The following is a 17,701-nucleotide window of genomic DNA, read 5'->3' on the forward strand; positions in this document are numbered from 1 at the left end:
CCACCTTCTCAAGGGCAATTAGGGATGGGCAATAAATGCTGGCTATGCCAGCCATGCCCATATCCCATGAATGAACAAAAAAAAAGCCGCGTCCTCTTTGGCAGGATCCAAAGAACAGCAGCCCAGTGGGAATGGGAGCAAGTGGCCACCAGTGAGAATGCCTTCACCGCCACTCTGAGAACGTGGACACAGTGCAGGAAAAAGTTCAATGACTTGACAAGGTGATCCAATGCAGGAGAACTCATCATGATCTTCCACTTCAGTCCACCTGTTGCTGGAACCATCATCCATGCTTTTGTTACATCCTGATTCGACTGGCCTCCCATCTTCTGCCCTGTATAAACTTCAGCTCATCCAAAACTCTGCTGCACGTATCGTGGCCCACCAACACTTTGAATTTAATATTCTCATTGTAGTCTTCAAATCCCTCCATGGCCCTGCCTCTCTCTATCACTGCTCCAGGCCTTCAACCCTCCAAGAACTCTGCATTCCTCGGAACATTTAGATAAGCATAATTTAATAGGACAAAGTCAGCATGGCTTTATGAAGGGGAAGTCATGTCTGACAAATTTGCTTGAGTTCTTCGAGGATATAACGTATAGGGTGGATAAAGGGGAACCAGTGGACATAGTGTATTTCGACTTCCAGAAGGCATTCGACAAGGTGCCACATAAAAGATTATTACTTCAGATAAAAAATCACGGGATTGGGGGTAATATTCTGGCATGGGTGGAGGATTGGTTATCGAACAGGAAGCAGAGAGTTGGGATAAATGGTTCATTTTCGGACTGGCAACCAGTAACCAGTGGTGTTCCACAGGGGTCGGTGCTGGGTCCCCAACTCTTTACAATCTATATTAACGATTTGGAGGAGGGGACCGAGTGCAACATATCAAAATTTGCAGATGATACAAAGATGGGAGGGAAAGTAGAGAGTGAGGAGGACATAAAAAACCTGCAAGGGGATATAGACAGGCTGGGTGAGTGGGCGGAGATTTGGCAGATGCAATATAATATTGGAAAATGTGAGGTTATGCACTTTGGCAGGAAAAATCAGAGAGCAAGTTATTTTCTTAATGGCGAGAGACTGGAAAGCACTGCAGTACAAAGGGATCTGGGGGTCCTAGTGCAAGAAAATCAAAAAGTTGGTATGCAGGTGCAGCAGGTGATCAAGAAAGCCAACGGAATGTTGGCTTTTATTGCTAGGGGGATAGAATATAAAAACAAGGAGGTATTGCTGCAGTTATATAAGGTATTGGTGAGACCGCACCTGGAATACTGCATACAGTTTTGGTCTCCATACTTAAGAAAAGACATACTTGCTCTCGAGGCAGTACAAAGAAGGTTCACTTGGTTAATCCCGGGGATGAGGGGGCGGACATATGAGGAGAGGTTGAGTAGATTGGGACTCTACTCATTGGAGTTCAGAAGAATGAGAGGCGATCTTATTGAAACATATAAGATTGTGAAGGGTCTTGATCGGGTGGATGCGGTAAGGATGTTCCCAAAGATGGGTGAAACTAGAACTAGGGGGCATAATCTTAGAATAAGGGGCTGCTCTTTCAAAACTGAGATGAGGAGAAACTTCTTCACTCAGAGGGTGGTAGGTCTGTGGAATTTGCTGCCCCAGGAAGCTGTGGAAGCTACATCATTAGATAAATTTAAAACAGAAATAGACAGTTTCCTAGAAGTAAAGGGAATTAGGGGTTATGGGGAGCGGGCAGGAAATTGGACATGAAGCTGAGTTCGGATCGGTCAATGCCCTGTGGGTGGCGGAGAGGGCCCAGGGGCTATGTGGCCGGGTCCTGCTCCGACTTCTTGTGTTCTTTAGATTTGTGGTTGGGATCAGATCAGCCATGATCTTATTGAATGGCGGAGCAGGCTCGAGGGGCCGATTGGCCTACTCCTGCTCCAATTTCTTATGTTCTTATGTTCTAATTCTGGACACTTTTTGTGCATTCTCTACTTCCCTCGCCCTATCATTGGCGGCCATGCCTTCAGCCCTCTAGGGCTTAAGCTCTTGAATTCCCTCCCTGAACCCCTCCGTCTCTCTCCCCTCGTTCCTTAAAACCTACCTCTTTGGCCAAGCTTTTAGTCACCTATCCTAATATCTCCTTCTTTGGCTCGGTGTTAATATTGGTCTGATTACGCTCCTGTGAAGCCCCTTGGGATGTTAATGGCGCTATATAAATGCAGCTGTTCTTGTATTAAGCATATACAGCACTTACAATTACTTCCCCCTCACACTGTCTCAATGTATTGTCAAACCACACCATGAATACGCATGGTGTAGTGAGGTACCCTTTACAGTCCTAGCTTTCACCTCAATACGTTTTTACATTCGCATCTTTAAATGCATTCAGCCCTAAAGAACCTTCCTATCTAATGTGGCTCAAAGTTGCCATCACGCTGCTTATGGGCTGAGCAGTCCGTTGGTAGTTTACTGCATGGCAACGTTAACAATTGGAACGTCTAACCTTCTTTCGCTCTGCTTACAGGAGAAGACAACATTTACTGGAGGCGGATCCTCGAACTTCCAAACTCATTCTGTTGATAAGAACAATTTGCATTTATATAACACCTTTAACGCTCCAGAAATCCTTGGACCGGAGGCCACAGAGGTTGCAGGGATTGGGGAAATATCACCAGCTCTGGATTCATAAAAATGTATTGCTGCTCTTCCTTCCCAACCTGTTGTCCCTTTTACTTACTGCTGGCAATGCATATACTGAAGCCCTATACCGTGATAGTCTTTCTACTGAAAGCTTTTAGGGGTGGGAAGTTAAAACATATAAGTTACTTAACAATGGATTTCATTTATTTCTTTCTCCAATATGACAAAAATAAACACATTCTGCATTGTACTCCACCGTACATTCAAAGCATGTATCCTCTGATTCATTCAATATATAGCAACATATACAGTCCCCACTCAACACTTCAAAGGACAGACATTGTTCAAATTCCCTTTGCATTTGTTTTAAACTAAACTCCCAAAAGGAAATGACTTAACAAGCAGAATACTGAAGTACCAAAATAAAGAGAGAAAGAGAGAGAGAAAGAGAGAAAGAAAGAGCTATCAATCTTCGGTTATGGTTAAACTTCGCGAGTCATTTCACAGCTTAGCGAGCACGGTATAATGTGGTGACACAGCGTGACTGTAGTAGTTGAATGGAGTACGGTGCTCTGGTGTTGACTAATCGAATCCCTGCCAGTCACTTTGCTCTGAGTCGTACTCCAGTTCTGGGCCTATGCACTTGACACCTTCCAACAGCATGGGGGTCCCATGGATCCGGTCTGAAACAAAACCAACAATAGCAATGGTAGATTACACATGTATTAGTGTAAAGTGCCCCCTAGCTCCAGTTATACAGAACCGGCTGATGCATTGGGTTTGCACATTGCCATTTCCACCTAAATCCATAGAACCAACATTTACAGTGCTGAGACACCATTCGGCCCATCGTGTTTCTGTTGGCTCTTTGAAAGACTTGCATTTATATAGCATCTTTCACAACCTCAGGATGTCCCAAAGCATTTTACAGCCAATGACGTATTTTTGAAGTGTAGTCACTGTTGTAATGTAGGAAACGGGGCAGCCAATTTGTGCACAGCAAGATCCCACAACTGCAATGTGATAATGACCAGATAATGTTTTAGTGATGTTGGTTGAGGGATAAATATTGGCCCAGGACACCAGGAGAACTCCCCTACTCTTCCTCAAAATAGTGCCGTGGGATCTTTTATGTTGACCTAAGAGGGCAGACAGGACCTTGGTTTAACGTTTCATCTGAAAGATGGCTCCTCTTGACTGTGCAGCACTCCCTCTGTACTGCACTGGAGTGTTAGCCTCAATTTTGTGTTCAAGTCTCTGGAGTGGGGCTTGAACCACAACCATCTGACTCAGAAGCGAGAGTGCTGACCACTGACCTTTGCTAGGTCGATCCAAGAATAAGCAACGAGTCACAAAGTCATGTTTTCAAGCCCTACTCAAGAGAGTTGAGTGCATAATCTGAGGTTAAACCTACGCCTCATCTCTCCTCCCTGCTAGATGTAAAAGTTCCCATGGCATTATTCATGGTACAGGTAAGTTCTCCCAGTGTCCTGGTAAACATTTATCCCTCAACAAACATCACAAACAGATTATCTGGTCATTTCTCTCATTCTTGTGCTCAATTTGGTTGTGTTTCACTATATTAGAACAGCAACTACACTTCATTGGTATTGGCGATGAAACACTTTGGGACATCCAGAGGTCGTGAAAAAGGCGATATAAACGCAAGTTCTGTCTTCTTTCTTAATTTCACTGCCCTGCGCACTCCCCATAAGCCCAGTGAAGGGTCATCAATTGGAAACTGTCATTAAGAGATGTAAGGAGAAATTTCTTTACAGAGAGTTTTTAAGAGCTTGGAATGCTTTGTCACAGGGAATGGTTGGGGCAGAGATCACTATACCTTTTAAGGGAAGAGTAGAATTAGTCTTTCCCTAGTTACCAGATCAAAACCTTTTATAATTTTAAAAACCTAGGCCCAGACTGTCAATATTAGCTAACTGTCACTAGTTAAGATTAATGAAGAGAGTGCTCAATATTGTTAAGAGCAATATACATCAAAATAAGGTCACACTTTGAAACCAAAGCTCCTGTGGCGGTGCCTCCAGGAAGAGCAACAATATTAAAAGGAGAGTTATACCATGTACTGTACAATGTATTATTCCGCTGCTAAAAATGGAAATGGCTGCAAGGTTGTGCATTCCTGAGGTGGATTAGAGGCTAATTGCAACAGAGACCCGGAGGGGTCAAATAGAGGTCAGAAGAATCCAGCAGGAATTGCATGGCATTCTTTGCCCTTTATATACTTTTAAGTGTGACACAGAAATTTGGTGGTGTGACGGACGCATCTCAAAACATATACATACACATGTGAAAAAGCACAGAAATATAATACATATCTCTAGCTGCAGCAAAGGTCTTGCATACTTGCATGCTCTTCCTATCCACATTAATCTCAACTCTTGTGTCACGAATTTTAGATCACACATTTCATGCCAACATTTACAATTGGAAAATTCTATGTCAATGGGGATGGGGCGGGGGAGAGGGACTAGTTGGATTGCTCTTGCATAGAGCCCGTACGGATTCGATGGGCCGAATGGCCTCCTTCCGTGCTGTAACCTTTCTAGGATTTTAACATTTTATAATTGGAAAATCTTGTGCCAACATTTCACCATCAAACTTCGTTAATGAGCCAATCAAATCACAAAGATCTGAATGTTTTTCTGTCCAGCATTTTTCTAAGTAACTTAAATTTGCAATGCCAAAAATAAGTTCTTAAACAATTTTTAAAAATTACATATTTCACAATGGCATGACCTATTGACTCGACTTCTGTGGCTTTTAATGCCTTCCTTGAAGATTTTACCTCAAGGCCCCAGCTTCTCTGAACTCTCTCCCCGAAAAAGCTGTTCAGGGTGGGGGTCAACTGAAGATTTCAAAATGGAGATTTTTGTTAGGCAAGGGTATTAGGGTACGGAACCAAGGCGGGTAGAAGGAGTTCCGGTACAGATCAGCCCTGATCTAATTGAATGGCGGAATAGGCTCGAGGGGCTGAATGGCCTACATGGTTGATTCTTAATGCCCTCAGGGCAACTAGGGATGGGCAACAAATACTGCCTTGCCAACGTCACCCACATCCGAAGAACAAATAAACAAAAACCATTGTGCAGTCTGCCAGAGCTCACCGTGAACAATGCCCAACCGGGTAAGCCACTGGAGGGACGCTGGTGCCCGTGGAACTGTGCCTACAGGATAGGAATGGCAAAGGGGAGAGAAACAGGACAGCAAACTAATTTTTAGAAAATGTTTTCAGACAAAGAGGTGCTCAAAACCGTGAACAGTTTTGATAGAGCAAATAAGGAGAAACTGTTTACAGTGGCAAAGGATCAGTAACCAGAGGACACAGATTTAAGGTGATCAGCAAAAGAGCCCGAGGAGACACGAGGAAACATTTTTTTAAGCGGTGAATTGTAATGATCTGGAATACACTGCCTAAAAGGGTGGTGGAAACAGGTTTAACAGTAACTTTCAAAAGGGAATTGGATAAATACTTGAAGGGAAAAAAATTCACAGGGCGTTGGGGAATGAGCAGAGGAATGGGACTAATTGGATAGCTCTTTCAAGGAGCCAGCACTGCACGATGGGCCGAATGGTTTCCTCCTGTGCTGTATCTACTATGATGAAAACACAGCACAGCAGATCAGGACCTTGCGGAAAGGAGGAGAGGTGAAGGGAGCTAGGGCGAGATGGGCTGAGAGCAGAATATCAGGGTGGGTGGGGAGGAGGAGAAAGAAGAATGTCGTACATGTACGATGACTAAAACTGAGGCTGGTAGCAGGGAGAACTTTGCTGTCTATTTCAGTAGGTGGCAGCACAGCCTGTAAGACACACTGTACCACTTACGCTACTTGTAGATCGTACATTTGTTTTGTGTTTGTGCACTTTCGCCCCCTAACACTGAGCATGTTTTCTAAGTTACGAGGGCTCAGGTGAATGTTAAAGTGACCATGGGACTGCTTGGAGAGGAGTGGGGAGTTAAGGGTTGCCAACTCTGGTTGAACGTATTCCTGGAGTTTTCATCACTTGACCCGCCCCCACCATTGGTTGCCTGACATGTCCATCCTCCTGTCTTCCCAAGGCCAATTGGAAAGCGAATATACTCTTCATTATATATCCGAGTGGATGATTCTTGACTGTCAGTCAAACAGTCTTTAATCTTCCCCATCTCCAATATTTTTATAGCTAATAAACACAAGCGTTCGAAGAAAATGAAAAAAACATTTTTAAATGCCCCTATGATTTTTCTCCCACGTGTTGTTCGCAGCAGTGTCGTGGAGATTAATCTTCAATTCCTGGAGACACCAGGACGGTTGGCAACCCTGGGGAGGGAGATCTCCTGGAATCCTGGTCAACATTCTTCGCCCAACCAACACCACGGACAGATTAACTGATCCCTCGCCTCACTGCTGCTTATGGGACGTTGCTGGCTGCTGCATTTACCTATATGGCTGTCACTGCACTCCAAAAAATAATTCAATCTGTGAGCCATTTGACGTGATTGAACACTGGTAATATAAATCTGGAAATATAACATTGGTACTGGTAAAAGTGACCATGAAGCTGCCGGATTGTCGTAAAAACCCAACTGGTTCATTAATGTCCTTTGGGGAAGGAAGCCTGCCATGCTTACCCAAGTCTGGGCCTATATGTGACTCCAATGTAGTTGACCCTTTGAAAGTGGCCTAGTAAGCCAGTCAGTTGTATCAAACTGCTACAAAGTAGTTCAAAAAGACCCACCACTTCTCAATGGCAACTGTTCCCCTCCAAGCCACCCACCATCCTGACTTGGAAATATATCACCGTTCCTTCATCGTCGTTGGGTCAAAATCCTGGAACACTCTACCTAACAGCACTGTGGGAGAACCTTCACCACACGGATTGAGAAACTAATGGGACTAAAAGCCGATACATCCCCTGGACCTGATAGCCTACATCCGAGGGTTCTAAAAGAGGTGGCTGCAGAGATAGTGGATGCATTGGTTATGTCCCTAGATTCTAGAACAGTCCCAGCAGATTGGAAGGTAGCAAATGTAACCGCGCTATTCAAGAAAGGAGGGAGAGAGAAAACAGGGAACTACAGTCCAGTTAGCCTGACTTCAGTTGTCGGGAAAATGCTGGAATCCATAATTAAGGAAATGGTAACAGGGCGCTTAGAAAATCATAATATAATTAGGCAGAGTCAACATGGTTTATGAAAGGGAGATCGTGTTTGACAAATTTATTAGAGATTTTTGAGGACATAACTAGCAGGGTAGATAAAGGAGATGTCATATATTTGGATTTTCAGAAGGCATTCAATAAGGTGCCACACAAAAGGTTGTTACACAAGGTAAAGGCTCATGGGGTTGGAGGTAATATATTAGCATGGATAGAAGATTGGTTAACGGACAGAAAACAGAGAGTAATGATAAACCGGTCAATTTTCAGGTTGGCAGTCTGTAACTAGTGGGGTGCCGCAAGGATCAGTGCTTGGGCCTCAGCTATTTACAATCTATATTAATGACTTAGATGAAAGGACAGAATTTAATGTAACCAAGTTTGTTGATGATACAAAGCTAGGAGGGAAAGTAAGCAGCGAGGAAGACACAAGAGTCTGCCAAGGGATATAGACAGGTTAAGTGAGTGGCAGATGGAGCGTAATGTGGGGAAATGTGAGGTTATTCACCTTGGTAGGAAGAATAGAAAAACAGAATATTTTTTAAATGGTGAGGAACTATTAAATGTTGGTGTTCAGAGAGATTTGGGTGTCCTGGTATAAGAAACACAAAAAGTTAACATGCAGGTACAGCAAGCAATTAGGAAAGCAAATGGCATGTTGGCCTTTATTGCAAGGGGTTTGGAGTACAAGAGTAAGGAAGTCTTACTACAATTGTACAGGGCTTTGGTGAGACCTCAACTGGAGTACTGCCAGTTTTGGTCTCCTCATCGAAGGAAGGATATACTTTCCTTGGAGCCAGTGCAACAGAGGTTCACTAGATTAATTCTTGGGATGAGAGGGTTGTCCTAAAAGGAGAGGTTGAGTAGAATGGGCCTATTCTCTCTGGAGTTTAGAAGAATGAGAGGTGATCTCAATGAAACATATAAGATTTGTCAGGGTAGATGCTGAGATGTTTCCCCTGGCTGGAGAATCTAGAACTAGTGGGCATTGTCACAGGATATGGAGTTGGCCATTTAAGACTGAGATGAGGAGGAATTCCTTCACTCAGAGGGTTGTGAATCTTTGGAATTCTCTACCCCTGAGGGCTGTGGATGCTGAGTCGTTGAGTATATTCATAGAATCACAGAATCATAGAAGTTTACAACATGGAAACAGGCTCTTCGGCCCAACATGTCCATGTCGCCCAGTTTATACCACTAAGCTAGTCCCAATTGCCTGCACTTGGCCCATATCCCTCTATACCCATCTTACCCATGTAACTGTCCAAATGCTTTTTAAAAGACAAAATTGTACCCGCCTCTACTACTGCCTCTGGCAGCTCGTTCCAGACACTCACCACCCTTTGAGTGAAAAAATTGCCCCTCTGGACCCTTTTGTATCTCTCCCCTCTCACCTTAAATCTATGCTCCCTCGTTATAGACTCCCCTACCTTTGGGAAAAGATTTTGACGATCTACCTTATCTATGCCCCTCATTATTTTATAGACTTCTATAAGATCACCCCTCAACCTCCTACTCTCCAGGGAAAAAAGTCTCAGTCTATCCAATCTCTCCCTATAAGTCAAACCATCAAGTCCCGGTAGTAAATCTTTTCTGCACTCTTTCTAGTTTAATAATATCCTTTCTATAATAGGGTGACCAGAACTGTACACAGTATTCCAAGTGTGGCCTTACTAATGTCTTGTACAACTTCAACAAGACATCCCAACTCCTGTATTCAATGTTCTGACCAATGAAACCAAGCATGCTGAATGCCTTCTTCACCACCCTATCCACCTGTGACTCCACTTTCAAGGAGCTATGAACCTGTACTCCTAGATCTCTTTGTTCTATAACTCTCCCCAACGCCCTACCATTAACGGAGTAGTTCCTGGCCCGATTCGATCTACCAAAATGCATCACCTCACATTTATCTAAATTAAACTCCATCTGCCATTCATCAGCCCACTGGCCCAATTTATCAAGATCCCGTTGCAATCCAAGATAACCTTCTTCACTGTCCACAATGCCACCAATCTTGGTGTCATCTGCAAACTTACTAACCATGCCTCCTAAATTCTCATCCAAATCATTAATATAAATAACAAATAACAGCGGACCCAGCACCGATCCCTGAGGCACACCGCTGGTCACAGGCCTCCAGTTTGAAAAACAACCCTCTACAACCACCCTCTGTCTTCTGTCATCAATCCAATTTTGTATCCAATTGGCTACCTCACCTTGGATCCTGTGAGATTTAACCTTATGTAACAACCTACCATGCGGTACCTTGTCAAAGGCTTTGCTAAAGTCCATGTAGACCACATCTACTGCACAGCCCTCATCTATCTTCTTGGTTACCCCTTCAAAAAACTCAATCAAATTTGTGAGACATGATTTTCCACTCACAAAACCATGCTGACTGTTCCTAATTAGTCCCTGCCTCTCCAAATGCCCGTAGATCCTGTCCCTCAGAATACCCTCCAACAACTAACTTACCCACTACAGATGTCAGGCTCACTGGTCTGTAGTTCCCAGGCTTTTCCCTGCCGCCCTTCTTAAACAAAGGCACAACATTTGCTACCCTCCAATCTTCAGGCACCTCACCTGTAGCTGTCGATGATTCAAATATCTCGGCTAGGGGACCCGCTATTTCCTCCCTAACCTCCCATAACGTCCTGGGATACATTTCATCAGGTCCCGGAGATTTATCTACCTTGATATGCGTTAAAACTTCCAGCACCTCCCTCTCTGTAATATGTACACTCCTCAAGACATCACTATTTATTTCCCCAAGTTCCCTAACATCCATGCCTTTCTCAACCGTAAATACCGATGTGAAATATTCATTCAGGATCTCACCCATCTCTTGTGGTTCCGCACATAGATGACCTTGTTGATCCTCAAGAGGCCCTACTCTCTCCCTAGTTACTCTTTTGCCCTTTATGTATTTGTAGAAGCTCTTTGGATTCTCCTTTGCCTTATCTGCCAAAGCAATCTCATGTCCTCTTTTTGCCCTCCTGATTTCTCTCTTAACTCTACTCCGGCAATCTCTATACTCTTCAAGGGATCCACTTGATCCCAGCTGCCTATGCATGTCATATGCCTCCTCCTTCTTCTTTTTGACCAGGGCCTCAATCTCCCGAGTCATCCAAGGTTCCCTACTTCTACCAGCCTTGCCCGTCACTTTATAAGGAATGTGCTTACCCTGAACCCTGGTTAACACACTTTTGAAAGCCTCCCACTTACCAGACGTCCCTTTGCCTGCCAACAGACTCTCCCAATCAACTTCTGAAAGTTCCTGTCTAATACCATCAAAATTGGCCTTTCCCCAATTTAGAATTTTAACTTTTGGGCCAGACCTATCATTCTCCATAGCTATCTTAAAACTAATGGAATTATGATCACTGGTCCCAAAGTGATCCCTCACTAACACTTCTGTCACCTGCCCTTCCTTATTTCCAAAGAGGCTAAAATAGATAGACTTTTGGACTCTAGGGGAATCAAGGGATATGGGGATCGCACAGGAAAGTGGAGTTGAGGTTGAAGATCAGCCATGATCTGATTGAATGGCTCGAGGGACCGTATGGCCTACTCCTGCTCCTATTTCTTATGTTCTTATGTTCAAGGGCAATTAGGGATGGACAATAAATGCTGGCCTTGCCAGCGACGCCCTCATCCCATGAATGAATGAATAAAAAACTAGGGATGGGCATTAAATGCCAGCCTTGCCAGTGATGTACACATCCCGAGAATTAATCTTAAAAAAAATCTGTATAAATGCAAGAATTATTAATGTTCTCATGCACACTGTGCCGAACAATCTCTAACACTTACTCTCATCAACATAGGATTTTCAAAGGGAAGGATAATGTTCACATGCTTTGAATGTGACTATCCAGGAGGTGGCAGTAGTTAGCTTTAAACACAGCTGGGTCCATCATGGCCCCCAAATCGCATGGCATTATTTCGAAGAAGAGCAGGGGAGTTCACTAAAACAGATTATCTGGTCATTATCACATCGCTGTTCGTGTGACCTTGCTGTGCCCAAATTGGCTGCCGCATTTCCTACATTACAACTTCAAAAGTACTTCATTGGTTGTAAAGCGTTTTGGGATGTCCTGAGGTCATGAGAAGTGCTATATAAACACAAGTCTTTCCTTCAAAGCAGTACGTTTACGGAACCTGTGGCGGGGGGAGGGCGGTATATTTGATTCAAAGGAGAAAAAAACAGGTATGATTTGGGTTTGTGCCGAATGAGAGTAATATATCTGAAAATGACTGGCAGTGTATGACTGGGTGGGGGCCTGCAGGCTGACTTGTGTGAAAGATCTGATAAATCCAGAACAATTGTCCAATTTGTAAGGTTAATGCAGGATTCACCGTCTGCCAAATGTCACAGGATTGTTTTTTTAACACAATTTTAATTAGTGCGATCTGAAGTGTTACCTCAGAAATGGACTCTCGCCAACACCTCAAATAATCTTTATAAAATCTGGAAGGTGTAACTATTTGTGTTAAAGCAGAGATAAAAAGACAAAAAGAAAAGAGCAAGTGATGTAAATCTGTGATTAAACAAAGGAAAAACCTAGAAATACCGCAAATCTGTTGAGGAAAAAATAACATTTCAGCTGTAGGACTGAAAATGTTGAACTATCCTTTCTGACGTTAAAGGACTGGTCGTGTATTTCTAAATGTATTGGCCTAGAATTCGCTGGAGCAGGGCATCTCGCGACGTGCCCCATTAGTTAGACTTTTTCCCTCACCCTTCAGCTCGAAGTTCTTTTGCGCAGAGAGGTCAATGGGACATCTGGAACCTTAGTGAACGACAGGACCAATAGTCTAACTCCTTAACCAATGAGTTTTAAGGATGGAGAAAGAAACAGAGGAACGACAGCGAAAGAAACGGGATGTCAAATCAGGTACTGAAAGAGAAATAAAGAGAGGGAAAGGAAGAAAGATTGGATTAAGAGAGAGAGAAATAGGACAAAAGGAAAAGTAAGAAAAAAAAAATGTAAATTTAAAAAATCTCCAAGAACAACTTACTATCTGCAGGAATGAGATTCCACAGTTTAAACTGTTCCCTTTCCGGGCCGGAGAGGTTGAGTGGCATTGCAGGAACATAAATTTCGTCATTAAAAAGGTACTTACGCTGTTAAGTACCAGCACTAACTTTCTGCGGCAAGTTTAATTGGCAATTAATGTGCAAATGCAACAACCTCATGAAACTCACGGGGAGGTTGAGGGCGAACTGCCGCTTTCGCGAGGCTCGCGGTCTATCTCTTCCTTGCCACAAGGTTTACAAATTAATAACGGCGTGCGTGTTAAACTCGCCGTTATTTCGGCAGCAAAATATTGGCCATTATTGAAGGATGCTAATTGGAGCGAATTTGCACATACAATTCAGGTGAAATATAAATAAGACTTTGTCTACATCTCAAAAGGAACGGAAAAGATCACAGCAATCCATCTAACCAATCCCAGCCAAATGCTGGTGCACCGGCAGAGGTTACCAGGGTAACGTACACTTCCACATTTGCCAAAGCATTGAAGAATTTTTTTTTTTTTTTTTAAGGCTAGCCTGCGATGGGGAAATGGAACTTTTGTACATTGTAGGTTCAGAGACTTGAGCCCATAATCTAGGCTGACGTCTTTTGGATGAAATGTCAAACCAAGGCACCGTCTGCCCTCACATGTGGATGTAAAAGATCACATGGCACTATTCAAAGAAGAGCACGAGACTTCTTCCGATGTAGTAACCAGCATTCGTTCCTCAATCAACGTCACTAAAACAGCTCCTGTGGTGATTTATTTCACTGTAGTTTGTGGAAGTTGGCTGCTGCTTTCGCCTACATTATGATAGTGACTACATTTCAAAAGTACTTCATTGGCTGCGAAGCTCTTTGGGACGTCCTGAGTATGTGAAAGATGCTATTTAAATGCAAATTTGTTCATTTTTAAAAAAACTTAGTCAAGTTGACACAAAATGGAGCAGGAGAGAATAGGCAGAACAGCTGACAGGGTGAACACACATAAAATGTTTACCTTTTTGTGAAATCATATTTATGTGTTTAACTTGATGGTTTAGGGATAATATTATTACAATAAAACTATTCCTGACTTCGAGTAGCTTTATTACTGTAATATTTATGATCTCAGTCTTGCACTATCGAACCTTAATGTAAACTGGTCACCTCCTAAGAGAGTGGAGTTTCCCTGAATGTGCCGACAGTTTAAGGGTTAATAATGTGCTGTATTCCTTCTTTAATCAACCATATATTTTTTCCGCAGCACCTCACGACGCTACAGTTCAAATGAGCTGAATGTCTCCTACGCTCAGTTCGAAGGCTCATCTCACTCTTGTCACTGAAGCAGCCCACATTTAGATAATAATTGGAGCAATGATTGGCTCGGCTTTGTGCGAGTCAGCTGTGCATGCCTGAAGTCGTGAAGAGGATGACCTGATGCAGGGAAGATAAGCGGTGAGTGGAAAGCAGGCATCTTACCAGGGCAACTTGTCATCAATCACTTCATTCAAATGAACCCACTGTTCCACGAAGGCTTATGGCAGATCTCATCAAATCTGCTTTTCTCCATCAAGAGACTGAAACTCACATTGTAGGGCACCACAATGGTTGAAAAGAGCAAAAGAGATGATGAGATAAATCAGGGAGCAGCGATCAGATGACGTCAACTTAGGTTTGAAAAACCTAAGATCTCAGGAGGGAGGGAAGACGAGGGAGATGAGGAATTCCACATGTTTGAAGTACTGGGAAATAATGAATTAGAATAAGAGAATTACCTCACTTAAAGTGGCCAGGACTTCATGGATGAGCTTCTCGATCGCAGAGAGCATCACATCGCAGCTTGATCCTCTCCTTGCCCAATGTTTATACACACACTATCCAGCAGGGGTTACTATGTAATGATCAGGAGCAAGAACCCTGGAAGATTCCCACCAACTGCACCCCCTTCCCAAATCCCAGGGCGATGAGACCAATTGTACATCCTTCATTCCCACCGTCATCCTGACTGAGATTAACTAACGCAACACAGACCAAGAACTGAACCTGAGACCTTCCTGTTTTAAGAACATAAGAAATAGGAGCAGGAGTAGGCCAATCGGCCCCTCGAGCCTGCTCCGCCATTCAATAAGATCATGGCTGATCTGATCCTAACCTCAAATCTAAATTCATGTCCAATTTCCTGCCCGCTCCCCATAACCCCTAATTCCCTTTACTTCTAGGAAACTGTCTATTTCTGTTTTAAATTTATTTATTTTGCTTGGCACAGAGGCACATGAGATGTTACATTTACCTACCCAGTGTCAGGTTTTATAGGATATTGTCATATATCCCATTTGCCCTCAGGTGGATGTTAACGATCCCATGGCACTATTTCGAAGAAGAGCAGGGGAGTTCTCCCCGGTGTCCTGGCCATTATTTATCCCTCAACCAACATCACTAAAAAAAAATTCTGGTCATTATCACATTGCTGTTTGTGGGACCTTGATGTGCGCAATTTGGCTGCTGCGTTTCCTACACTTCAAAAGTACTGCATTGGCTTTAAAGCACTTTGGGACGTTCTGAGGTTGTGAAAGGCACTGTATAAATGCAAGTCGTTCATTTTTTTCTATTATAGGTTATTGACATGATTGACTATATCCTGTAATACCTCCACATAAGGGAGGTATGATGCGGCCTCCGTTTAATATCTCATCCAAAAGACGGCACCTCCAACAGTGCAGTGCACCCTCAGTACTGCACTCGAGTGTCAGCCTAGATTTTGTGCTCAAGTCTCTGGAGCGGGACTTGAACCCATGACCTTCTGACTCAGGGGCGAGAGTTCTACCGACTGAGCCACAAATGAATTGTAATAGGACCTGATGGTTCATCCCCTGCCCTCCGACAGTGGTAAACTGTGAGCCCAGTACAGCCATACTTTGTGACAACATCTAGAACTTGCTTTAACCTTGTAATCAAGCAGCCCGTAGTGTATTGTTTGGAAAGCATTAATGATTCTCACTGTGTATATACCAAGCCTATTCAGAATGTGAATTCAAGGCTATCACTGATGGTGTGCAGATGTTTGAATCCCTGCCAACAGTTCTTTAATTCCCTAGGTTGAGAAAATAATCTTTTATGCTCATTTCCTTAATCGGCACATGGGTTGTAGCAAATTATTCCCATGTATCTCTGAATCGCTATTAAACTAGTTTCCCCTGATTTAAACACGTTTGGTTTTTGTCATGGCTCAGTCACATTATCTCCACCTTTTCATCTTGGGGAGATTGGTCAGGGCTGGATTTCAACCAATGGGAAGAAAATTTGTATTTGGGTCAGATAGGCAAGTTCACAGAACAAAATTAACCATTGGCTGCCAGCTTCAAACTCATCCCAATAATCCCACTTAGTTATCAAAACCAAGCTAGCGGGATTACTAGAAGTGGGTTCAGGTGTCTCTGGACACATGACTTTATTGCCTGGCACCTCCCAATTTTTTTTATATATTGATGGCTGGCCACGTGTCACATAAGCTGGGCTTATTCTTGGCTCTAAAACACCGTGGGACACATAAAACAGCATGCTAAGACTGCTCCCTAGGCCACTGTTAGTGACAGGTCAATTCACCTTAGTGTTCCCTCCAGTCACAACCTAAGCGTGAAAGGACGGAATCTACACTGGTAGCGCTGGGTGTTTTTACATAGCTCAAGTTAATGTAGCGTGAAAATCTCAGTTACACTTCACTGAAATCCCAGTGACGACAGCGAAGATATTTCAACAGTGCAGAGTTTTTCTTTGACATATTTGTGACTGTCCCGTCAAGTCTTCCAATTCGGTGAGTGGTTAGAATGTGGAACTCACTACCACAAGGTGTAGTTGAGGCGAATAGCACAGACCCACTCAAGGGGAATCTAGATAAACACATGAGAGGGAAAAGAACAGAAGGATACATTGATAGGGTAAGATGAAGAAAGGTGGGAGGAGGCTCGTCTGGAGCATAAACACCGGCATAGACCAGTTGGGCCGAATGGCCTGTTTCTGTGCTGTAAATTCTATGCAATTGTCAGTTGCTTTCTTTCCTATAAAAATGCAGAACTTCACGTAATCACTATAGGTTTTTCTTTTTAAAAAACACATGGCATGGCTTTAAATCCTGAATCCGTGTTGCGATCGGATCACTGTCAATATTAATGAATCCCTGGAGCTGTAAAAATCACGGAATATATATATATATATATATATTACAGGAGGAATTGGTGGCTAATCGTTAAACTCTGGCTCAAAGCTCCTTCCAGTGTCTGTAATGAATGCATGCAAGATGTAAAAATGGCAACTTGCCAGTTTAGGCAGGTCAGCTCCCTAATTAGTAGTTTAATTGGAACTTGAATCATCCCATTCTCGTCACCAATTGCTTCTTAACGCCATTCTGAAGCAGCGTTCAAGGCCAGTTACTGTACTCAGGCTCAGCATTCAGCAGCCCACCAGAACGGATATATATTTCAAGTTATTTATCACAGGGGAAAGACACTGTTACAAACCCAGCAAGTTGTGCATTTGCCCCTGGGCAGCATGATTTTCTCCATCAGTGGTAAAAATTTCCAAATAAGCCGACCCTTGTCCCTGACCCAGCTCTACATTGCTTCATGCCCTTATCCTTGTTTGCCAGTCTCTGCCCACCCTTGCACCACCTTGTTTGCCAGTCTCTGCCCGCCCTTGCATCCTCCCCTGTTGCCAATAACTTTGTCCCTGTGGTCCTACTTGATGCGGGTTTCTCCATGCTCCGGATTTCACCGTGTCCTGGTCCCTGTTCTAGGTACGGGTCTCCCCCCTGCCCCCGACGCGGGTCTCCCCCCTGCCCCCGACGCGGGTCTCCCCCCGGCCCCGGTCCATGTTCTAGATGCGGGTTTTTGCCTCCCCCTTCTATTTAAAAACCCCCTCTGGGGGTTAAA

At 43.6% G+C, this 17,701-nt stretch overlaps 1 protein-coding gene and 1 long non-coding RNA gene across 3 annotated transcripts in view; one reads left to right on the forward strand and one right to left on the reverse strand.

Moving 5' to 3' along the window:
• Window positions 1-2,795: 2,795 nt before the first annotated feature.
• Window positions 2,796-17,701, reverse strand: part of adissp (adipose secreted signaling protein) — a 157,867-nt gene continuing 142,961 nt past the window's right edge. For both annotated transcript variants that reach the window (XM_067980714.1, XM_067980725.1), the window contains exon 6: window positions 2,796-3,296. In XM_067980714.1, coding sequence (XP_067836815.1) covers window positions 3,196-3,296 — 101 coding nt within the window. In that variant the 3' untranslated portion in view covers window positions 2,796-3,195. The remainder of the gene's footprint in view (window positions 3,297-17,701) is intronic.
• LOC137322992 (uncharacterized) lies at window positions 11,904-15,980 on the forward strand. The gene is made up of 2 exons (XR_010963274.1): window positions 11,904-11,983; window positions 14,041-15,980. It is a non-coding gene; the product is annotated as an uncharacterized lncRNA (long non-coding RNA).

Source organism: Heptranchias perlo, chromosome 1 (genome assembly GCF_035084215.1).
Source record: "Heptranchias perlo isolate sHepPer1 chromosome 1, sHepPer1.hap1, whole genome shotgun sequence".
Taxonomy (NCBI): Eukaryota; Metazoa; Chordata; class Chondrichthyes; order Hexanchiformes; family Hexanchidae; genus Heptranchias; species Heptranchias perlo.